At 41.3% G+C, this 25023-nt stretch overlaps 1 protein-coding gene across 17 annotated transcripts in view; it reads right to left on the reverse strand.

The window, feature by feature from the left end:
- The window catches only part of ROBO2 (roundabout guidance receptor 2), a 663916-nt gene that overhangs the window by 28969 nt on the left and 609924 nt on the right, over positions 1 to 25023 (reverse strand). For 15 of the 17 annotated variants that reach the window (XM_090059886.1, XM_090059876.1, XM_090059819.1 and 12 more), the window contains 2 exons: positions 14921 to 15181; positions 9382 to 9590 (listed from right to left, as the gene is read on the reverse strand). In XM_090059886.1, the coding sequence (XP_089916012.1) occupies positions 9382 to 9590; positions 14921 to 15181 (470 nt within the window). The other 2 variants (XM_090059926.1, XM_090059917.1) reach the window with 2 other exon arrangements.

A 25023-nucleotide genomic window follows, 5' to 3' on the forward strand; every position in this document is an offset into this window, starting at 1 on the left:
TCAGTCATACGTCAGCTAGATCATGGAAACCATGTGAAGGCATGTAAGAGTAACTCAACCTCCTTGCTGGTTGCCAAATAATTCCAACAGTGGTGATCTTTTTGGTAATATGGCCTCTTAGGTTGAAGTTACACAGTACACTTGAACCATATTAAACCTGTGGAATAGTTGGCAGTGCTAAAGGTAGAATGTGCTGTGAGCAGTTGCAAGTTAAGGGGTAATACCATTTCTTGTCTGCATAGCTCCACCACTAGAGGGTGAGCGGGCAGGCATGGATGCAACTAGGATCCAGGAAACCTGAGCTGTATCCCTACTCTGCAGGGGGAGGGAGAGGGAAGGTTCAGTGGTGAAAGCATGGAGCTGGGAGCTGCTGGAATATGAAACTGCAGGGAGTTTCTCTGAACCTCAACCCTCTCCCACCACTCCACACCCTAAAATAAAAATGCACGGATCTGTTCAGGGAAGCTCTAGCCTCCATGCCCCCACTTCTCTTCCTCTCAGCATCATGCTTCTGCCACTGCAAGCCTCCTTCTGGCACTGGCAGGGCACTACCTGCTCCTGGGCATTTCTACTTTCTGAGTGGGTGTTATCTGAGACAGTCGAAAGTTCATCCACAGAACAAGAGTGTATCAGTAAGCTGCTCTAAAACTATATCAGAGCTACACCTGAGCTGGAACCTCGAGGTAGAAGTCTCTCTATACTGCAAACACCTTCACAGCTATTTGGGTCCCAGCTTAAATATATGTATTCCACCCAAACCTATATAAATAAAAAAACGTTCCTTTGTTTGACCTTCAACAGTGTGGACTTTCTCCACTGAAGGCCAAGTTTTGCTTTCTGTTCCAGACACTTCAGGCCCAGTTCAACTCTGTTAATCTAATGGTGCCCAATGGCTTCTGTTCTTCGAGTCAGATATATGATTTTCCTTTGAATGCAGTTAGAATAAAAGGTAGTGATGTTCCTTCTCAGATCAACTGTGCACTTTCCAAATAGGATGAAACATGCTATTAGTTTCTTCTTAACATGCAGCTCACTCTGTATTTTGCCAGAGTGCATTTGAGTCTTTATGCTTTCTGGCAACTGTAAATTTTACTTTTGCTGACAGCAGCAGTAAATGTTTTACGCCGAACAAAATCAACTAAGTGAAAATTTGAACTCTGCTTTCTTGCTCCATGAAATACTTTTGGGTGCTAACACAAACAGAATCTGCTTTATTCTTATGTAAAGGTATGGGGGGATAGAGTTGTTAGTCTTTTGTACACTGATTGTTACTGATTTTTCTATTTCCTGATATTTTGCAGGCAATAAAAACTACTTTTCTATTTAAATTGTACATCTGTTGTACTTATTTTAATCTACCCTAACTGGGAAAGGTGCACATAACCAACCTTTATTTTCAAAGAAAGCTGGCCATTGGTCAAGGTGCCTGCAAACAAAAATTGTTGGCTACTGATGAGTTACCACGTACCTCCATTTATTTAAGACTTGATGCAGTGAAGCTGTTAGGAACAATTTTTTTTTTTTTTAAAGATTTCAGGCCAAGAATGTTGTTAGCCACTAAGACACACCTAGAAGTTATGGGCATTTTTACACATGTGATCCTTGCAGTTGTATAAGTGGTAAAATGCATGTCAGCACTGAGAAATGGCAGTGGTGTGCTTTTGAACTAGAACACATCGAAGGTGCTTTGATTCAAAAGCGCATCGCTACCATTTTCTGAGCGCTGACATGCATTTCACCACTTATACAACTGCACATGATGCAGCACAGTACGCGTCAGCTCACATGCAGAGCAAACTTGATTAACTGAGTCTGCTTTGAAGCTGCAGATCTCCGGAGCGTTGTGGGACAAAAAAAAAATGTGTGTATAAATGCCCCAAGTGATGAGGAAATTTGTAAAATCCCCACAGCTTGAGCTGTCCTTTAAAAATTTGGCTTTTAGGCTATGACACAGGAAAGAACTTCTAGGGCCTCCATTTGAAGTCAATAGTAATACTTCTTATTGCATTCTTGGGTGCAGAAGCTAGCTTTCAAGGGTTGTTTTTTTTTAAGGAACAATCACTGACTTCAGTGGGAAATCGTGGAATAATGAGAGGTTATGATTGCTGCATTCTTGGGCCAACAAGGAGTAGCAAAATGTGAACAACAGAATGCCAAGTACAAATCTGTATTAATGCCCTGAAAATTAGACCAAGACCAACACTGTACATTATACATTAGTGATATTTTTCCTTGCCAACTATTTAAATTTATAAATATAAAATGAATCCATATGTTCCTAATATTGCCTTTTCTGGCCAAGGAATCTTTAATGAAAGAAGGCAAGCCATCAATCCAAGTTTGACACTTATAGGTCCAAACATAATCGATGTATCCATAAATGTTTAATGAAAAATGAATTTATGCCACTTAGCCATATTTATTTGTGTTTGCATTTTCAATCTTTCTAGGGTTTTTTTTGGTTTCCGTATTGCTGAAAGGCACAAAAATTTTACAAATTTATTCAAGCCGTTAAAGAAGAAATGCGCATAGAACATTAAGTAGTTGCTCAAATGTTGCTGAGCAGTAAAATACTATGATAAAGTGGCATCTTGCTGTGTCTCTATTACATCTTCAGCACTAAAATTAATTTATGATCAGTCATCAATTCATTTACATGTCGTTTTATGCTAAATCTATCCTTGCTGATGAATGCGTATCCCTAGATCCATTAAGCTAGAGTAAAGTCTGTGCTTTATAACATGACCCTGCTAATTGTTGCATTACCATTTTTATGAGATACAAAAACTAGCAGTTTCCTATTTTCTGAGCACATATTTAATCCATGAACCACATTCTTCCTACTAAATGCAATCTGCCTAACTGCCTATAAAGTAAAATCTTTAGAGATATGTATCCTTAAGCAAAGTCAATAGAAATATTGACCGCTGCCTCAGTAAAATATAGTTTAAATAAGTGATCTTGTGTAATTTTCAAGAGTTATTCCATTTGTACTCCAATAAATAACTTTTACCACATAGCTACCAAAGCAAAGTGTTTTTTAATCAAATTAAAAACATGCAAAATAAGGGATTTTTTTTTTTCTTGGCTCTGTGCTACCCGTCTTGTAGTTATCTTTATAGTTTTATGGTATTTAATTTCTCTTGTCCATGTATGAGTATAGTCTGTTTCAGAATATTTATGTGCAACTTTCAGTTTGTTTTAGCTAAGCAGGTTAAGGTTTGATCCAAGTTTAATAAGTTGTTCCACTCTGCAGGTCTTTTTCTTCAACTCTCACATCAGTGCAGATACATTAGTGCTGAAGATGTACTGTGTCACATTTTTGTTCTTCTTGGTGACGCTACATGGCTGGTGGTTTTAACAGAAGAAAAAACAAAACTTGGTTTGGCAAAGCCTAAGACTCTTTCAACTATTTTCAGTGACAATCAAATCAAAACCTTATATATCATAGTCACACAGAATTAAATCCTTATGTACTATTAGAGTAGAACAAGAATAGAACTGAATAACCATGACTATACACGTCACTATTATGGCACAAGTCATCACATATATGAACATTATATTAAACTGATCCCGTGCCAGAAAAAGCAAACCCTAAAAATTCCAGTTACCTATACTTCAATGAATCTATTAAGAGATAAAAAATACACTGAAAGTCAAAAAAGCAAAAGTTTTCTTTCAGCTCAACATTTTTATCAGTGCTAGTATCTCAGTAGTCTAACAAACTCTAGAAAATACAGAGGTTAGGGGGAAAGATCACCTGGTTAAAAATAAGTCATCTAATAGTATGCAGAATTTTGCTGGAAACAAATCATACAAAACTAAAAGCTGAAGTTTAACCAAAATCATTAATCCATAGCCAAAATCTAATTCTCCCAGCTTGGGTTTCCCTTGCAGTATCTTGAAAAAAAAGTAATATGTAAACTTTGAATTCCTTTTCAATTTTCATTTTTCTTCATGGCAACATTATATCTCTGTCACCCACAGATAGGAAGGCTTAATAGTGTGGAGTAAAATCTATGTGCCCTCAGTTCAAACTAAAACTATGTAGCTGAGGGATGTGGCTTTAAACAACTAAATGAACACCATGATTTCTAAATTCAGCATTTCCTCGGACAAAGAAGGCAGGTTACTGGTGACAGCTTTGACCCGGGACGCAGTCATAAAAAAGGACCCTTCAAGCTCCAACTACATGTTACACTTAAGGTATGATTAACTAGTTAACCACACTTTAATTAGTCACCTGGCCACATGTATACCCAATTAATGGCATGGTTAAAATGAGGAATAATACATAGTGGGTGCATCCACATGAGATGTTTACTATGGAGCTGCCTAATTAGCTCTGCAGTAAATGTCTCCACATCTACACATGCACACACCAACTGATAAAGCAGGCTAGTATTTGTAAATACAAGTATTATTTCTCCAGAGGTTTTTTTGTGCATAGCAGCATACATGTAGACACTGCCCAGCTGGCTGGGGTATGAGGGCTGCCTGCTGGCTAGCCCTGTACTTAAGCACACTCATACCCTAGGCAGACCCTCAGCAGCACACTGAACCCTGTCAGAGCAGCCCTGGGCTGCTTTCAGCCAGGGCCATTCCAACTGGATTCAATGTGCTGCTCACGAAAAATTTCTGGAACAATATACTCCAGAGTTTTTTTTCCTCATGGGCACACATTCCAATAGCATGCCCAGGAGCAAAAAGCTCCAGAGCCCCGGACTTTATTTGTGCATGTTAATTGCACATATAGATGTGCTCAGTTATTCCACAAAACATGAGTAATAAATTTGTAGCTGCTTCCTATCAGACCATTAATTAAATGTGTGGGCAGGGGCTTATAGGAATGGTAGTCTTGTAAACTGATCAGTGTTCCCAGCTAGGGAGACCCAAGTGCACCCCTGAACCTGGGGACCCCTGAGAGGGCTCTCCACCACAGAGGGGTCCCACATCCCCCCACAGATGGAAGACCACATCTTCTACAATCTCCCAACTGCATGGGTGCCCCATGCATCCCTGAGCACAACAGTTACAACAGTTGTAATCTCCCGGGTGTGTGGGGCACCCTGGCAGCTGGGAGCCCTGTCAGCCACAGAAGGCTGCTTCTTGCCAATGCACCAGCAATAAGGTGTGATGGGATCAGTTGTGTGATCCCACAATCGCACCTTCTTTCATACACGTGTTGCATGGCAAAACAGACCATTGTGTAGATCATGCACTAGATCCCATTGCACCTTTACCTGTATGTGTACAGGGGCCCTCAGATTTCAAAAGAGCTCTATGAAGGTGTGTGAGGGACCACTGTATGCAGAAAAACTTGTTGATACTGGGTTTACATCTTTACACCCATCCTCCTTTCCTCAAAAGACTTCTCTTGTAAATATATTTTTAATTTTTAAGCTTTATTTCTTTTTTCTGTTTTATTTTGAATAACAACATTTCTTCCTCAGTAAAAGTAATACATTATGGTTTTAAAGTACTAAATTCCATTAACATATGATCAGTTGACTGTAATCAAATTTCTTTAGAAAAATTATTTATGATGTTTTTTGCAGTTTTACTACTGACCACAAAGTTTTGGAGCTTTATCTAATTTTCTACCTAATTAATGTAATGTAATTACAAGGCATATCATAGTCACCATTAGAAAGCTAAGGCATGAATTTCAATCTCTATTCTGCACAAAATCACCAAGTGCACATTGTCCAGTGCCTTTTTTTTTTTTTGCAAAAATCTTGTTGGTCTAATAAAAAATATCATCTCTACCATGAGTTCTGATTTCATGTTTATGTGGGAAACATGGTATCTAGTTGGATTGCTCCAGACTGGTTGCCTCCTAAACCAGCAACATTGTAGCCTCATTCACCTGGCACAGCTGAAAGATAGGTCTAATCAGCCTGCCCATGGCACTGTTGGGAGATAGCCTTACTGCTTCCAGTTTCAGAGTCACCCCACTGAAGCAGTGTGGCATGCCTGAAGATACTGTTTCCAGACACAGTAGGTACATCTACATGTGAAATTAATGCAGAGCAATAAACTCTGGTGCATATTACATTGAGGTTTTTTGCTCCCAGACACCATGTTTACATGTGAACCTGGGACTGCAGCACATTGAGCTGGCTTTGAGCAGCCCTGGCTGGCAGGGAGCCCAGGGCTGCTCTGACCCAGCTCAACATAAGGCAGAGGGGCTGGATGGGATATACGGATGCTCCAGTGGGGATAGCTGGTTGGCAGCTCCTACACTGAAGCACCTTCATGCCCCAGCCAGCCCCATCAACTTTTACACTAGTGTTGCCGTGCACTAAAGAACACTGGCATAGGACAGTACTTGTGTTTACAAGTACTAACCTATGGCAGAGTTTATTAGTCTACTGTGGCCTAATAGGACTGCATGTATAGATAATAAGACTTTACAGTGGAGCTTCTGAGGCAACTCTGCTGTAAACCTCTTGTGTAGAGGCACCCAGTAGGTTTACCATGCAGACATACCATGCAAACCATGCAACATGTTGCATTCTGTGGCATAAAGGTATTATAAACACCTACAAAGAATATTCATATAAGAAGTTAGTGTAGAAAACCTAATGGGCTGTAAATTCACATCTGCAGCCATATTGGAAGACCCTTTCTAGAGAAACACCAAGAAAAATCCAAATATTTACAAATGTGTCCTGTCAAAGGGGTTTAATTCTGTGGTGTGCCAAATGCATAGCACTAAAACTTTCACTTGCCACTAGATGAAACAGATTAGTAGTCTCAGCTGAACAGACAAGGTCTGAATCAGCCTCAAAGACCTAACCATCATCGTGTTAATCCTAAAGTTGGTCTAACCAAACACTGCCAAGATATACTGATAAGGCATAGTGAATAAGCTCATATTTCTGCTGGCTTTCTTTTATATTCTGAGGACTTCATAATAAGGGAATCTCAAACTAATATTATCAGAAGTGAATTTACAAAAAAAAAAAGAACAAAAACACTTTTTGGTGTTCAATAAATGTTGTTTTCTTACTCTTTAGTTACTGGCCACTATCTTTCTCAGACTTTTAAAGTGTTCAATATTATTATAGAAGTGCAAAAATGTTATGAAAATTCATCCTCCCTCCCCCCCTAAAAATGCTAGTCCTAGTCACCTAAAACCTAATGCAAATAAAGACTTTGTATTTTGCAGTGGAGACATACTGTTTTTTAGAAATATACTTACTTGGTTTTACTGTTTTCCTGGAGTTTAGAAAACATTAGGATTACACATTTCAACAACAAATATATCAGGCAATTTGAAACTTCATTGAAACAATGCTCTGCACATTCATTGAACATCCTTAACATCAATAAGCCTGTTCTCAGATGTTATAGAAAACATATAACAACATTTCCCTACCCTGATCCATGCCCTCCCCAAGTTATCAAAATATTATCCTTTAACATATTTTCCATTATTTTTGAGAAACCCAAATCCAAGACAAAAAAATGAGACTCTGATCACACTTCCCCATATACTTATTGAAGAAAGCAGAACAGAATGTGTTATGTAGATGTTGGTGATGTTATAAATTAACTGGACTAAACAGATGCAGGTAATGTAAAATTTGTTCCCAAAAGTACACCTTCACAGATTGAGATTTTTAATACACCAATAATTAAGCAGTATTTTAAACTAGGATACTAATTTTGATTTGTATTCATAAAAACACCAACTGTATTATTGTAATGAACACAGAGGTACATGAGCTGAGCTTCAGCAGCAATACAGAAGTCCTTAATTTTATTCATATGAGACAGAGTAGGATGGCAATAAAACTAAAAATGTAAATGTGAAAATGCTCATTTTCTGATTTATAGATATATATCAACACTGACATAGTAATACATACTAAAGGGACAATATATAGTAACCTGATTTTTTTTATTTATTCCCGTATTATCATTGTAAAACCTTTACTGCAGTCCTAATGGAAAGGCTTCAGAGACATTAGCGAGATATGCAAAAATATGTAAAATTACAGCCTGAAGGATATTATACTAGAAATTCAGGCAAAATGGCTTAACATACTCATGCACTAATAAGTCAATCTTCTGAATTCAGTGATTTAAATTTTAACTTTAGAGCCTTCACTTGGATCTGGATTTCAAATCACAGGAGTAGAGCTACAGTCCTTAAATCTTAATCACATGTCCCAGGCCAAGGGAAAATCTGGAAAGTAGGAGACAGTGACACAGTATTTAATTCAAGAAGGGAAACAGAAGAAAATGATAGGCCACAATGCTTTATCACTGTCATATTCCCACCTCTACTGGTTGGAAATGCAATATGTTTTCCAAGCCATCACGTATAGATAATGGTGTAAAATCCTTAGAACTAGCAAGGGAAGGGGAAGTGAGATGAAATTAAGCAGTGCTACATTAATATCTTCTCATTGAGCAAGTATATCCTGAAGGTATACCTAGAAATTAGTGCTCTCCCATAAAGATCAATGACTGCAGAAACATGAAATATTTTTAATGAGCTATGGAGATCATGCCTTTTTGGGTTTTCAGTAGAGCTAAATCATCATAGATCAGGACATTAAGTACAGGTCCTCTTTCAGCTTAAAGACGAGTTTGCAGATATATGTGCAAGATATCATGATGCTTATGTAAAGACAGCCTTTTTTCCAAACACTGCATGACTGCCTTTCTCTCAATGACAGCAATTTAACTAATTCAGATTCTATGAAATAGCTTAGCATGCATTTTCAGGTCCCTTTTGATGAACCCAGTTGTAACTTTTCTAGGCATGCAAGGAATAAGAAGCTGTGAACAAAAAGTTGACAGAATAATTAAATGTCTTTACCGAAAAGGAACAATTACTGAACCCTGCAATATGAAGTGGGTACAGAATATATATTTCACCTCCATATATGTTGTCTTCAGTCTACAAATAAATGTTGTGCTGATCTAAGCAAGTTTATTCTGAAAAGTCTTTTAACCTCTGTGTTCATCAGTGAATGCTTTTACATAGTAAAATATCTAGAAGCATTTTATGATAGCATTTACTTTTATACTATTCCTGATGTACAAACTATATCATTTTTAAGTCAAGCTTTCCCTCTTTATGTAACAGACTTACTTCCCCCGTACAGTGAACTTATCATGAAAGCGAGGATATAATTGAGTTTTCTTTAAAGCTTTTTAAAATTCATGAATTTTCTTATCATTTTTCAGCAAAGCAAAAGTATTTTCAATCTGTCTTTAACTTTAGTGTTTAATATTAACACATTTTAAATGTTATAGAAATAGAGTGGAATATTTTTTTTTTGCTTAAAAAGTATTTGAATTAGTATGAGATTTAACATTACCAACAGGTTGGTTTCACTGTTAAACGTGCTTGGTTACCTGTCACAGAGCTGTCTAGATTGTCCATACTGGATCCTGGTGTATGCTCTAGACCTCTTAGTGGCCTAGTTATTTCTATAGCTTCCTCTTCAATATCATCCTCATCATCATCTGGAACATCTGTTTCTAAATCTGAAATAAAGCTTCCAGATACATATCCCAGTGGTGGAACTGGAGCCTGAGGAGGTTGAGTATTGCTTTGGATATGCCTATAGAACAAACAGAAAAATACTGTTAAGAGGCTTGCAAGATGTTGCTTTATTTGTACATAAGGATGTAAATCTTTGGTACATCTTGAAAAAATATTTACAAAGATATTTGTTTTTTTTTTACTAAACAGTTAACTTCTATATCCAACTTTGCCATTTATCTGGCTTCTGTTACCATGGTACTTCAGCAGTTCACAGCCTTTAACATATTCCTCTTCACAATAACCTCCAAGATATAGGGAAGTGCTATTGTGCTCATTTTATAAGGCATGGACAGACAAAATACTTTGCTTTAAAAGAGGACTGGGAATTTACCACGATTTAGCTGATTCAGCTATAAATGCCTGCTGTTCACTTTCTCCTGTAGTAAGTAGAAGCTAAACCATAAAAGTTTATTCCCCTGCTTTATTTAGAGCAAACCCATTACAATTTAGCTTTACTTATGGTATGACAGTAGGAGATAGATGAAATAGTTACAACCAATCAGCTGATATAAATTCATTAGTGGTGAGTTTCCCTGCCCTCCTTGAAGTGGTATAATTGCTCATTTACTCACACCTCCAGATAAGGAACCAAGACACAGAGAGACGATTTGTTCCCTAAAGAGTCTGTGGTAAACACGGTCTCTTGAACCACAAGTTTGTGCTCTAATCACTGAGCTATACTTTTCCTGTATAGGACAAAACCCTCTATTTTATGCTTGGGTTGTTTTACTCAAACTGTTATTAAATAGAATTCAGACTGAATAATTAATAAAGGACAGAAGAAATTTTCATGCTCCATTGCTTCTGAGAGGCAATATTTAATTCGCTCAGTTAAAACTACCCTATTTTCTTATGTTTATTGTGCCCCAGAATAAGAGGCGTACCTTGTTTTTGAAAACCACAATGAAGAAAAAAAAAGACTTGTTCTTGTAGTAAGTAACTGAGTAGCAGCAGCTAGGGAAGTAACCTACCCATGGGGCAGGTGCAGACATTACTTTAGTTTTTGCCCAGTTAAGTAGGAGAAACTACTGTTGCCATATTTCCTTGCATATAATGCGCGTTCAAATATTTAGTCACTGGTTTGGGGGAAAATGCTGCGAGATGTATGTAAGAAAATACAATGATTTAATTGAGGCATAATCAGATGGATATGTATATCACTACTTCTGATTGACAAACCAAAAAAGGATCAGGAAGTCCAATACAAAAGGAATAGCCATTATGCAGTGTCCTCCACAGCATGGTAAGTATAAAGCTACCTGACATTCCCACAAATTGTCTTGCAAAATGGACCATACTACCCCTGAACCTTGTTCTAGAAACAGCAGGAAAGTCAAAGCTAATGAATGTTCATGTGGTCACAGGACCTGATTCAAATTAATGAAGCATTCAGATTCCTTTTTTTTTTTTTGCTATCATGCTCAGATAGTAGAGTAAATGACAGTTGTCAACTGTGTGGCCAACTAGATTTAACAGTTTTCTTTTTGATGAGAACTTTACAGTGTGTTATGCCTATCCATCCATTATAGTACACTAGCTTTCTTTTTTATTATTCAAATAGTTTTCCTTTTGTTTTAATAGTGAATCATGGTAGTAAAAGATTTTGTAGGATTTGGAGCACTTAATGGTAAATGTTATACACCAGGGAAACTGAAGTCTCTTTTTACCTTAGTGTAGTTAAAATGAGCTTGTTTTTGCAAATCATATGCAGATGAGATTCTTCTATCCTAATTCCTTTCCTTTATAGTTCATAATTTTTCATTCTCCAGTTTGGAACATGGGTGCTTTGGTCAGTAAGATAACTTTGAAGGGAACTATTGACAAACAGTATGATTATGCCCCAATTAAGCACAGTACTTAAGAAGGTGCTTAACTTTAAGTATGGGGTGGAACAACTGAAGTAATTGAGACTTCAGGCATACTTACAGTTAAGCATGTACTTAAAAGGTTTGCTGGATCATGGCCTCAATTACTATGTATTTTTTCCAGTAATCTCTAATACTTAAATCTCCAGTCAGTTCATCTCTAAATTTCATTCCCAGTATTCCTGAAGTAATTAATCAGACTCCTTTTTAGCTCCTTTATTTTCTTTCCAAAACAGCTAAGAAAATGAAGTACCAAATCTTCCTTTCTAATAGCATGATTTAATTCCTATAAGTCAACGACAGTGATACTCCATTGATTTTGAAGCATGGTAGATCAACTCTTTAAGAGAGCAGAACATATAGGGCTGTGTGGTAGAAAACCACAGAGCAACCACATGTCACACAACTGCTATAAAATCATCTCTCTCTACTGGAAGCACTGCAGGTTTACTATATTAGCCAGAAATCTATTACTAAATCCCAGTGAGAATAGGAAAATCTGTTCATTTCCTATTACAGATGATATTTTCCAGGGTTTCCTGCTCAATTACCATGGACTTTTGCAGGAGTGATTTTGAAATCTGTGAATTGCTAACTATATTAGGAAAGCCCATGATTGACTTTCTGTAGCCACTCCAGCAAAGGGAACAACACCCAGATTCTCTGCTGCAAGATGCTTTGCTGGCAAGAGTCTTACTGTGTTATCTGACACCAAAATAGCACCTGCAGTTTGTCAGCTATGGAAGTGTAACAGCTGCAAAGCACAGCCAAATTGACTGCATAACCAGGGCATGCATCTGTGCGCTGGCTTTGAACTTAGATATCTAGAATAGACCAAGCATAGCTGTTTCCTGGGATTTGGATCTGTTCTGTGGGCAGACTGGGGCCTCTGTTTGGCAATGTGGAACTGCACTGGGGCCTAAGTATCCTGTTGCTTCAATGCAGCTTGCAAATGAGCCTCGAGGCTTGCTGAGTGCCAAGGGAAAACAGCTGGCTTTGATTTGGCACCTGCTGCCTACCTGCCTGTTCAATTTATGGTGGCTTCTGCTAAATAAAGTTGTGGCCTTTGTCTGCCAATGAAGCATGTCTGCTTCTTTACTGGCAGAGTGCCATTCAGCCACTAGCTGTACTTTATCCTCTGAGATTCTCAGCCTCTTTTTTTTGTCTGGATGGAAATGTTTTAAAAGGACAACTGCCACTTAAGGGACATCCAAAAAGCAACTGACCTTCAGTTCTACCCCCAGTCCTGTGCAGCTGGAAAGTTCTTTTTGAGTCCCCAAAGAGATTTCTCTGTTTGTTTTATAAGGAAAATGTTACAGTGATATTTGCTTGCTCTTCTTTAAATAGGCAAAACCCAGTCTAAGATTCCAGCTCTGTTCTATAAAATTCAACTTCTGCCTTGCTGTTTTTGTCTTCTTTCTTGGTATCAAAATTAGAGGGGATATTTCACTGTACTGTCAAAACTGTCAGGGTAGACTAGGAGGATAGGGACACAAATTACACATAAACCAGTTTAAATGATCAGAAACTGGTTTAAATGTAACACAACAGAAGTTCAGTGCACATAAACCAGTTTCAAAATGCCCAAAACTGGTTTAAGATAAACCCAGTTGAATGTAGTATCAGGCTGAGCTGATTGAGGTCAAACTGGTTTATGGAACTTCGGTCCCAGACCCCTTCCTAGCTGAAGTTAAATCAGAGTCCCCCAGCATCCCAGAATGCACTGCAGCTCTGGATTGGACTGTCTGCTTCAGACAGAAAGGCTGGCCCTGCCTCTCTGCTCTTTAGCCAGGGCAGGGGTAGGGGCATGTCCCCCTAAAGCAGGGGGGGCAGGAAAGGGGTTTATTCCCTATCCTTCCCCTCTGTCACTGCAGGACCTCAGTCACTGTCTCCGTCACTTGCCCCTGACCAGGCAGACCCTGGCTGGGGTTCTCCTGTGGGAGAGGGGAAGGAGGGAGGAATAAAACACCTCCCTTCCCCCTTTGCCCCAGCTGGCCATGCTGACTGGCATTTGGCCACGGCCCTGGCCCCAGTGCTGGAGCAGAAAGGGTTGGGGGCCCCAACAGGGGACCCAGGGAACACAAGCCTCTTCCCAGTGGGAGGGCTGTGCTGCAGGTGGGAGTGGGGTAGGCAGAGCTGCCGCAGCCTGCATGGGGTAGGCAGTGGTAGCAGCCAAATTCTGAGGTGGCCATAACCTCCCAACCCCACCCAGCACTGCTTATGCCACCTCTCACCCTGAGCAGCCTGCAGCACCTCTGCCTGCCCTGCCCCTTCCAGGAAGAGGCTTGCACTCCCAGGAGAAGCCATCACTGCTCCAGTGTCAAGGCATGGCCAGATGCCAGAAGGCATGGCCCCCTCAGGCAAAGGGGCCAGGAAGGGGGTTTATTCCTCCCTCCCTGCCCTCTCCCACTGCGGAACCTCAACCAAAGTCTGCCTGGCCAGGGGCGAGTGGCAGAGATGGCAGCTGGGGCTAGCAAACACCTAATGGGAGAGGGGAATAAACCCTCTCCCTGCCCTTTGCCTGAGGGGGCCATGTCAGGCCAGTGTCTGGCCATGCCCTTGCCCCTGCTGCTAGAGAGATAAGGTGGGGAGACTCTGAATAGGGCTGCTTTGCCCTGGTCAGGCAGGCCCTGGCTGCAGTCCCACTGGGGGGAGAAGGATGGGAGGGGGAATAAACCCCCACCCCTCACCCCCTTCACTGTAGACAGCCACGCCAGTCCATCTGGGGTACTTGCAGGTCAGGGTGGGGGTTTAAAACCCTCCCCAATCATACTCAGACCTGACAGAGCCTGGCCACACCCCCACCCCCTCCAGCTCAGCATCCCTCGGCCACTGTGCAAAGGAATGGAAGGCTCGCTGTAGCCCCACCGGCTCATGGCCTGAGTCACTGCAGGCATGTGGCTGCATTTCTGGAATCAAAAATGAATGTCTATTCACTTGCTTGCTGGTTCAATCTACACAGGTTAGACTAACCTGCGAAACTGAATCAATTCAGGCTCAAGCATTTTCAATATCAGTACTTAGCCTTATTCATTCACACATGAAGATATTTTTTTTTGTGGAGGTTTTGAAGGTGAATGATTAGATGGTGTTTTAGTGTTTAAATGGTGATTTAGTGTTTCATCAAGTTAAGTTTTCAAAAATGTATGTTATTTGCCATCCTAAAAACAAAATATTCTGAAATGTATGAATGATGATTACTTGCTGAAGGGAGTTAATCTGTTTACTATATACCTACATTTTAGATATTGCCTGTGGATGTGGTGTATAGCAAATGTTTGACATACTTCTTTGGGCTGTGGTTTCAAAAATGTACAGGAAGTTTTAGAGTCTGGGTTACATTTTATTGAGATAGATTTTCTCAATTTCAATGTATAGTTTCAGATACATTCTTAACTGCTGTTATAATGATTTTGCCATTGGGCAATATATTATTCTTTTTTCATCTTCCAAATGGCATATGCCTAATTCAGACATTTACCACGTTTGCTTTGCTATGTCAAACTGGTAGACCCTGGTTAATTCTTCAAGATGGGCTTGAAGCATTGGCTGCATTTCCTCTCGTGGAGACGGTGTGAGTGTTGCAGTAGACTGTTGTCCAAAGGAGATTGCAGGTGAGGAGGCCACCCCTCGGACAGGAGGCGTAGGGACTCTGTCATCATCTTCTTCAAGCTCATCCTCCATGCCCTGATGTAAATACGTTTGAACTGGCAAAGGGGGACACCAACCATCACTGTCATATCTGAAATAAAGAAAATGTAAATTGATTACCTGTCAAATCCAGTTACTTATGCATACCTGAGGGGTAGATAGGGATCTTAGATTAGAATACCACTCTGGCATGCTGTTTATAGGCACAGCAATAATTGCTGAAATTCTTCATCTTTGTTTTCTTTGTTTAATTTCCCCCTTAATAGCTAAGCAATTTGAACAAGATTTGCAACAACAAACCACATGTCCATTATCACATTTGTTAATGCTGATTAGATAATGTTACCCTCACAATTACCAAAGGAAATGAACTAACTCACTTTCTGGACTATTAAGCTAGGAGATTTGCATTAAAGATGTACCTGCATCAAGACATGAAAGCCCAAACTGCTCATTAAAAGGCAGAGGATGAACTCCAATAATTTAGACAGAGCACTTTCTTGCTTGCACCCCCCCTTAGTAAGCAGATGTTAAATCTCTGCTTGCATCCCCAAAACAGTGACTAGGAATGTTGGACTGGTCCAAGAGCAGTTTGGAAGGCTTGTAGTTACCATTATTACACATTTAATTGGTTACTGAACCCTGTGACTGGAAAGACAAGCTGTCTTTTCTCTTGCTGTTATGTGACCAGCTGGATGTTTTACTACCACTAATGTGACCGCCCCCCACACCATATATGGATGTAGAAGAGTGGGGAGGGATCATGATAGCTGCCTATGATCATTTGACCTAAACTGAGATCCCTTCTAGCACAGGCCTGAGCTGAGCACTAGGGTCCAGAGTTGGGCCTGACTGTTGCAAAGGAAAGGAAAATGGGGGGGGGTGGGGGGAATGGGTTAAAATATAAACATTTTACTTTATTTGTAGTTTAACAAGTTTTGTTTTCAATGAATTAAATTTCAATGCATTCAAGTTACAGTATCTACAGAAACTGTCCTTGTTGCATGTCTGTACACTAAATGACATAATACATACACATAGCAGCAACATCCCCCAAAGCTGGCTGGAAGGTTGAATAAGATGGTCTAAAGGTATTGTTGGCACTTACTGAGTACCTGAGAATAAGAGAACTTACCTAGCCTCATGCTACTATAGAACTTATGGTGTAAAATCCTGTCATGTATATTCTCGTTCTCTCTCCTTTTTTCTCAATTCCATACTTTATTATGCTGATTTTTTCTTTTTAAATAGACACAAGAGAAAAGAAGTCCATAGTGACTTCCTGGAGATGCATTAATGAGCTCTGGGTACATTTGTCTGGTGACCCTACTTGTTTCAAATGACCCTATAACCAGTTTGAGGGTCTGTTTCTTAAGATCTGAAGACTCTCCATAGGTTCTCTTTCTTCACATGATTTTTGAAGCTGTAAAGCTGTAGCTGTAAAACCCTTGGGTTCAGTTGGGATACTGAAACCCTTTGCAATTTTAATTTTAAATTCCTGTACAAATTTCTGCCAGAAAAAAGGTTAAAAAACCAATACTGCTACAAAGTAACTTTATCTGGTATACCTTGCTTGATTTTGGAGTCTATGAGAGTACAGTACAGCAGAATAAAAAATGGCCAATATCCATATTCTTTTTTTTCCTCTGTAAGTGCAATTGACCAAAATGTGTGGCATTTTCTTGTACCTACTTGCTAAATATAAGCATCTGAGTATTAGCAGGGATTTCTGACCAGGGTAATTAAATCCACATCAGAAATCTGTCTTAGTAAACATGAGACAGATTTTACTGTTCCTGTTACTGTTACGTTATCTATTACTGTTGCCATATCAGTCTTTTGTTTTTAATGTCACATTCTTATTTGTAAACAAGCTAGCTAATACTCCCTATTGATATATTGACAGGGTGGCCATCTTTTTGTAATATTGAACAGACAAGACAGACGACATGATAGGTGTTACCACAATGAAACATAAGGCTTTCAGACAAGAAGGAAGATCTGTCCCTTCTGTTATTGTCCATAAAATCTTTTTTTGATTTAAAAAGGTATTTACCTCCATTACTTTTACTCAAGAAACAATTCAGCTACCCATTACACTGATATCACATGACTAATAAATATTTCCTGCATAGGAAGAAGTGGGTGGGCGTACACAAGATGTTTTACTGCACATTAGACCAATCCAATGTACAGTAAAGTGTCACCCTCTACACATGTGCAGCAATTACTGTGCAGTAGATTAGTCTAATGCACTGTTTTCTAGTACATATAGATCCAGGTACTAGAAATCAGCGCATTAAAATAATATGCTGACATGAATGTGTAGATGCTGACCAGGAGCAAACTGCAGTTTCTGTCCATTCTTTGAGCTATCTTCAGTCTAGCACCCCGTATTGCTCCCCATCTCGAAAAAAACAACAACAAAATGTTAAGATAGACACAAGTTTACTGAATATTGTTACTGTGCACATCTACACATACAATTAATGGATCTCAATTTTCTGCCACATGGAGATTGGGATGGGTTCTGAGCTCCACATGTGAGGCAGCTGCCTGGCAGGTGGGACAGCTTTCCCCTACCCCAAAGAGCTCAGGACACATGTCCCCTGCCAGCCCAGTGCTGGTACCAGGGTGAGCCTGGACCTCCCCCTGACTGCTGAAGGGTGGCAGAGCATGGCAGGAGCAGCCCTAGACTGAACTGTCCGACTGAGAGCAAATTTGCTCCTGACAGGCATACATTCAGATGCATGCAAGGTGCAGTATAATGGATCTGAATTCTCTGCACAGAAAATTCAGGCACATTAATTGCTCATGCGTCCAGTAACAATCAGTACACTTGTTTCTGCCTTAAAAGTTTGTTCCCCCACCCAAGATGGGGAGCAAGAAGGGTGCTGGACTGAAGACAGCTTAAAGAACAGATAGAAACTGCAGATGGGAATATGGATAGTATTCATAGAAAAACAGCTAAATGAGGAAAGCTTCATAGGAAAGGAATGTGGTATGGTAATACACTCAGGCAAACTGACCATCTGAATAACTTAAATAATAATCCAAGACATACATTTCTTTGGATGGTAATGTTTGTTTTCTCAATTGAGAATGGGCACATTCCTTCCTGGATAATGAAGGGGTAAAGAGTTCACCTCAGAGAGCCTTCACACCTATCTTATTATCCCCACTCCTTTGCATGTTGGAACTGACAGGGATTCATTAACTTATTTGAGTGAAGAACAGAGCAGAGCTGTGGACGCATCTCCACATGCTTAGTAAGGTGACACAATAAACTCTGCGTGTATTGTGCTGGTATTTATTGCTCCCAGGTACCACATCTACATGTGTGTCTGGGATCGCAGCACATTCTGCTGGGTTGGAGCAGCCACTTCTGGCAAGGGTCCCAGGGGATAAGCCTGCCAGCCCAGCGCAGCTCCCCACCTATCTCAGCATGGTCCAGAGGGGCTGGCTGGGGCACAAGGGTACTCCAGGATGGGGCTAGCAGGTAGGCAGCTCTTGCACAGCTGTACCCTCATGCCCCAGCCAGAGTTTACACAAGCACTTGTATGGAATAAAAAATTCCACAGCAGAATAATACTTGCATGTACAAGTACTACGCTGCTGGGGAGGTAAGTTTTCATAGTTTTCATAGTTTCATAGACATTAGGGCTGGAAGGGACCTCGGGAGATCTTCGAGTCCAGTCCCCTGCCCATAGGGCAGGAAGTCAGCTGGGGTCATAGAATCCCAGCAAGATAAGCATCCAATTTACTCTTGAAGGTGTTCAATGTAGGTGCTTGAACCACCTCTGATGGCACGCTGCTCCGGACCTTGGGGGCTTGGACAGTAAAGAAATTCTTCCTTATGTCCAGCCTGAAACAGTCTTGCAGGAGTTTGTGACCGTTCGACCTCATCATCCCTTGGGGCGCTCTGGTGAACAAACATTCCCCCAGATCCTGGTGGTCACCCCTGATAAACTTATAGGTGGCCATCAGATCACCCCTGAGCTTTTCCAGGCTAAAGAGTCCCATGGCTCTCAGCCTGTCATCGTAAGATCTGTTTTCCTGACCTCTGATCATGCGCATGGCTCTCCTCTGGACTCTCTCAAGCTTCTCCAAATCCTTTTTGAATTGTGGAGCCCAAAACTGGACGCAGTACTCCAGCTGCAGCCTCACCAAGGCCGAGTACAAGGGGAGAATGACGTCCCGGGATTTGCTCGAGAAGCATCTATGGATGCAAGCCAGTGTCTTGGTCGGTTTACTAGCCGCAGCATTGCATTGGAGGCTCATGTTCATCTTGTGGTCAATGATAAACCTCAAGTCTCTTTCTTCTGTAGTGCTATCCAACGTAGCACTGCCGAGCCTATAAGGATGCTGCAGGTTTTTCCTCCCAAGGTGGAGAACCTTGCATTTTTCGGTGTTAAACACCATCAGGTTCTCGTCCGCCCATTTGCTGAGCTTGTCCAGGTCAGCCTGGATTACCCGCCTATCTTCTGGTGTGGATGCTTTGCCCCAAAGTTTGGTGTCATCAGCGAACTTGGCCAGTCCACTCCTGACTCCAATGTCCACATCATTAATGAAGATCTTGAACAGGATGGATCCCAGGACAGAGCCTTGGGGGACCCCACCAGTCACAGGGCACCACGATGAGTGACTGCCATCAATCACAACCCTCTGGGTCTGACCATGAAGCCAGTTTCCCAGCCAGCGGATCGTGGTGGACCCAAGGCCACAACTGGGCAGTTTGGCCAAGAGGTGATCGTGGGATACCAGATCAAAAGCTTTTTTGAAGTCAAGATATATGACATCAATCTCTTCTCCCTTGACCAGGTGATAGGTCACCTGGTCATAGAAGGAAATGAGATTGGTCAAACAAGACCTACCCGCAACAAACCCGTGCTGCCTATCCCTTAGAATGTTAGCCTGGGCCAGTCCATCAAGGATGGCCTCCTTAATAAACTTTTCTAAGATCTTCCCCAGGATAGAAGTCAGGCTAATGGGCCTGTAGTTAGCCGGATCCACTCTCCCCCCTTTCTTGAAGATTGGCACCACATTGGCCTTCTTCCAGTCTTCCGGCACTACACCAGAGCGCCAGGAGTTTTCAAAGATCCATGCCAGGGGCTGGACTATGACGCTCGCCAGCTCCTTGAGTACACTGGGGTGCAGATTGTCAGGGCCAGCTGACTTGAAGGTATCCAGCTTCTCAAGGTGTTCCTTCACGAGGTCAGCATTTATGGAGGGTAGGGGATCCCCATAACCCGGATCTCCCTGTCCCATAGCAGGCATGGGCATCCCATGGGACTGATAAAAGACTGACGCAAAGTACTTATTTAATAGGTTGGCTTTTTCCTGGGCGTCAGTTGCCAGCTGCCCCATCTGGTTTAGCAGGGGTCCAACATTGCCCTTGCTTTTCCTCTGGCTCCCCACATATCTGAAAAAGGACTTTTTGTTGTCCTTGATGCCTGAAGCTAGTTGGAGTTCAGTTGCAGCCTTGGCTTTCCTGGTTTGCTCCCTGCAGGACCGGACCAGTGCAGAATAATCCTCCTTGGAGGTAAATCCCATCCTCCATCCTTTGTAGGCTTTCCTTTTTAGCCGTAGGAGGTCCGCTAGGTCCCTGGAGGGCCAGGGGGGCTGCTGTGCCTTCTTGCTGCCTTTCCTCCGTGTTGGAATAGATTTAGCTTGTGCATTGAGGATCGCTTCCTTGAGAAGCAACCAGTCTTCTTGAACTCCCATCTCCCTGGGGTCATGGTCCCTGAGGGCCTGACCGACAAGCCTCTTGAGCTTGTCAAAGTAGGCTTTTCTGAAGTCAAGGACTTCTGTGTTGCTGACTGACTTGCCAGCTTTACGGCAGATGGTGAAGGTGATCAGCTCGTGGTCGCTGTCACCCAGCTTTCCATTGATCACTAGGTCGCCGATTAGGTCGTCCCCTGTAGCCAGTACCAGTTCGAGCAGCGCTTTGCCTCTCGTTGGCCCATAGACTTCTTGAGTCAGGTAGAGGTCATCCATGCATGAGAGGAAGCTTTGCAACTGCTCAGATTTTGCTGAGTGATCTTCCCATGAGATGTCCAGGTAATTGAAGTCACCCATGACAACCAAGGTCCTGGAGCAAGCAGCCTCATTCAGTTCCCGGGCAAACTCCTGGTCAAGCTCAGGACTTTGAGTGGGAGGTCTGTAGTAGACTCCCACCGTTGTGTCCCCTGTGCTGTTTTTCCCACGAATTTTTACCCAGAGGGTCTCTAGCTGTCCATGCCAGTTGCCATCTCTTCCCAGCAGCTCACTGCCTCTCTTACCAAAGAGCGGGCTGTGGTCATGGAAGCCAAAGCCTACTCGATGACACCAGCTCTGCGGTCTTTGGTTCACTGCGTGGATCCTCCTCTCCCTCCTCAGCCCATAGCCCGAGACTGGGAGGATCGATGGAAACACCACCTGAGCTCTCAGACCCCTAAGCCCCGCTCTCAACTCCCTGTAGCACCTCATGACCTGGCTGGGGGTGCTCTGAGCCATGTCATTGGTGCCCACGTGAATAAGGAGCATGGGGTAGTGGTCTGTGGGCCAGAGGAGCTGCAGGATCCTCTCCACAATGTCTCAGATGTGGGCCCCCGGGAAGCAGCAGACTTCCCGGGCTAAGGGGTTGGGGCGGCAGATTGCCCCCTCAGTGCCCCGCAGGATGGAGTCTCCCACAGCAAACACCTTTCACTTTGACTTACGGAGAGTGAGGCCAGTAGCTGCGGTTGAGCCTGGGTTGCCTGCGGGAGCTGGTAACTGAGCAGGCTCTGCTGGGGCTGCAGGAGTTGCGAACCTGTTGCTAAGCTCCGGCGGGGTAGGGGCCTTTTACTTCAGCCTAATAGGGCCATATATGTAGATGTAAGACATTTACCGTGGAGTGAATTAGTCTACTCCACAGTAAATGTGTCTTGTAGACACACCATTATAGCAGACTTTCTCCCTCCACCTGGACCCACAGCCCCACTACCCATTAGGTTGTGTGTGACAGCACGCCTGGCACAGGAGTTGGTACTCTCTATCACCAGCAGAGCACTGCCAGGTCATTCTCCCACAGCAAGCTTTAGCAATTTAAAGGCCAGATTGACATATTTATATAGTGTAAAAGAGTGAAGTGGGCTTTTGGCACAATGACCATCTTTTGTTACGAGACTGATAGTCTGAGGGAGTATAGGAGAGGTGTTTACATTTGGAGAGCAGGTAGTAGTTATAGCAAAGAGTAAATTTTCCCTTGCTGTCTCTGGGTGGGTGCTGTGAACCATTTTTCTTGTCACAACATGTTTTTGTGGAGTTTATTGCTATAATGCATTTCTTGTAAGACTAATCTTAAAGACAACATGGGCAGTTAGGTTGGTGCATGATGTTGCTATCTGCCAATTTAATGCTACTGTTAATGGGGATTATAGCATACATTTACTTCACAGACTGTAGGACCCTGAGTACAATTTAAGATGCTAACTTTGATCTTTGTAATTGGGTTTAGTTGGATCGCTTATGCTAACAATCAAGCTTGGAGGTGGAGAGGAGAAGTTAAGAATTTTCCACTGCATTCAATTTTCTTGTGGCATTAATTTAACTTTATTCATTCAGACCAAACTGCAAGGGCATTCTGAATGGATTACATTTTTTCTGTTGGGAACTTTTGTTTTTGAATGCTGATTTTCAGTAGGGTTATTTTCAAATGTAATATATTTTAAAATATAAAATTATGGTTGTCATATAGATTATAAATCTAAATTATCACAATTACAACGGTAAAAAACCCCTAAATATCTGCCAAGTTGTCCACACAGTTTCTCAATAAGAAAGCTAACATAAAGAATAAAACTTTTTATTTGTACTTCCCTTCCAATTTAATATGCTGAAAGAAAAAAAAACTGTACATAGAAAGGCAAAACACACTGGCTACATCTTCAGCTGATGTAGTAATAGTGGAACCCCAATGGTTTCAGTGGAGCCATGCCAATTTATTGTCACTGGGTATCTGGTTCTGTGTCTCTAATTTTCATTTTGTTTGGTAAGATACAACTTTAAAACATCTCCTTAAAATTGCTATCAATAAACAAACCGAACAGACTAAAAATTGTGATAACAGGAAAACTTGTGTCTGAGTTGTGTGGAACTTTAGAAACATCTGTCAGTATCACTGAGGACTTGAGCCTTAAATAACCGGTGTTGTCTTGGTGACTAATATAATTTCTTCCACACAGATACTTAATGCAACTGAGAAGTCAAGCCCTATGTCACAAAGACCTCTAGTAGATGCTTCATCAGTTTACCTGTCTTATTTATCAACTTGTCATCTTTGAAGGAACAGAATTCATTTGCTTATTGGTGCATATTTTTAGTGCAGTAGCTGCACACATTAAGAAAACCCTTTAACACCAAAATGATAGGAAAAAATGCAATTATTCTATATTTATTTTGGTACTTCCTAACACTAATAGATATCCTATTCACCTTGAAATATTGGTAAAATGTAGAATTCTAAACTATATTTAAAATACTGGAGTAATTTTAACATTCTTACTCATGCTGAATGGAAATTTATGCTGTGAGAATTTCCATTGATTCACAAAGGTAGTTACAAGTCAATGTAATTGCGCCAGGATCTCATGCAAACCCAAGTTCTAATATGCATTTGTTTACCAGCATTGTGGAATTTTAGCAGGTGGATTGTGTTGACAGGTATTAAATAATATCTTTCTGTTTATGTCAGATTGGTGGGGGAAAAAGAATGTGCCTGTTATCTAAAAGGAACCAAACAAAAACTTTTTAACCACAGCCAGATTGGTAGGGATGAATTTCTCATCCACTCTACAAATAACGTAAGTGTAGCTGATTTTTCTTCCCTTCCAATGATGGTCTAATAGCCTTCTGCTTCAATCCAACATACTTCCCTTCAACAGCCTCATCTTTCAACTACCTAATCAGAAACGCTAGTATACATTTGCACTGCTGGATGCAGCTGATCTGGCAATATCTCTCTGATATAATGATCACTTCTGAATCCAACTCACATTTTGGAAATCCAGGTTATGGCAATTTGAATTCTTGTTCTGGAGCTGGTGCCCCAAAGAAAAGCTGCCAAAGCATTTTGGCTAAACAATAACATGCTATGTCTGTAATACATTTTCTAAGTAGATCCTTGATGTGAGGAAAGGAAAATTAAGAATTATATTTTAGGACCAGGAAAGGAGCTGAGTAAGAAGAAAAGAGGAAGTACTGTATTTACCTAAATATAGACAAGGCTTTTCCCCCCAAACCCTCATCTTACATTTGCATACAAGGAAACCTCATTAAATACATCAGCTATCAGTAAACCACTGCCAAAAGAATTATGTGCTCAGTAATGGAAACCAATTATGAAGTTGATTAAATGCAACCAGCACTGAACATGACTTTAAAACATAGGGCCCATATTGGGCAAACTTTTTGGGGAAAATTTTTCTTGTGCCAGGTCAAATTAGCCAAATCAGTTCCAAATCCTGTTGATTGAGCAAAACTCAATTGCTCAAAAACCATATGTGGTGCTATAACCCACAACTAAGCTCCACCCCAGGCTTTTCAGACTGGGGCTTCAGATATACCCAAATGCACGTGGCAGGCATCCTACATGCAGGCCCAAACCCAGAGGTCTTGGGGTTTGACAACCTGTCAAGTAGCCACTGCGGTTCACTTGGCAGATCAAAATATACTTTGCCAGTTAAACTGTTGTAGTCCCGTTACACAGTTCACACTGTACCTTTTTTTAACTAAATTTTTCATGTTTCTAGCCAAATCAGCCAAATGAAGTCCAAATCCATGAGTCAGCCCAAAACTGTCAGTGGCCCTACAACTGGCAAAAATCCTACACTCCCACCAGGGGCTTCAGATATTTTCAAAGTTTTGTGGCAGGCATCCTACATGCAGGCCCAAACATGGAGGCTTGGGGCTTAG

This window comes from Crocodylus siamensis, chromosome 1, assembly GCF_052110815.1.
Source record: "Crocodylus siamensis isolate JL-2025a chromosome 1, ASM5211081v1, whole genome shotgun sequence".
NCBI classification, from domain to species: Eukaryota; Metazoa; Chordata; order Crocodylia; family Crocodylidae; genus Crocodylus; species Crocodylus siamensis.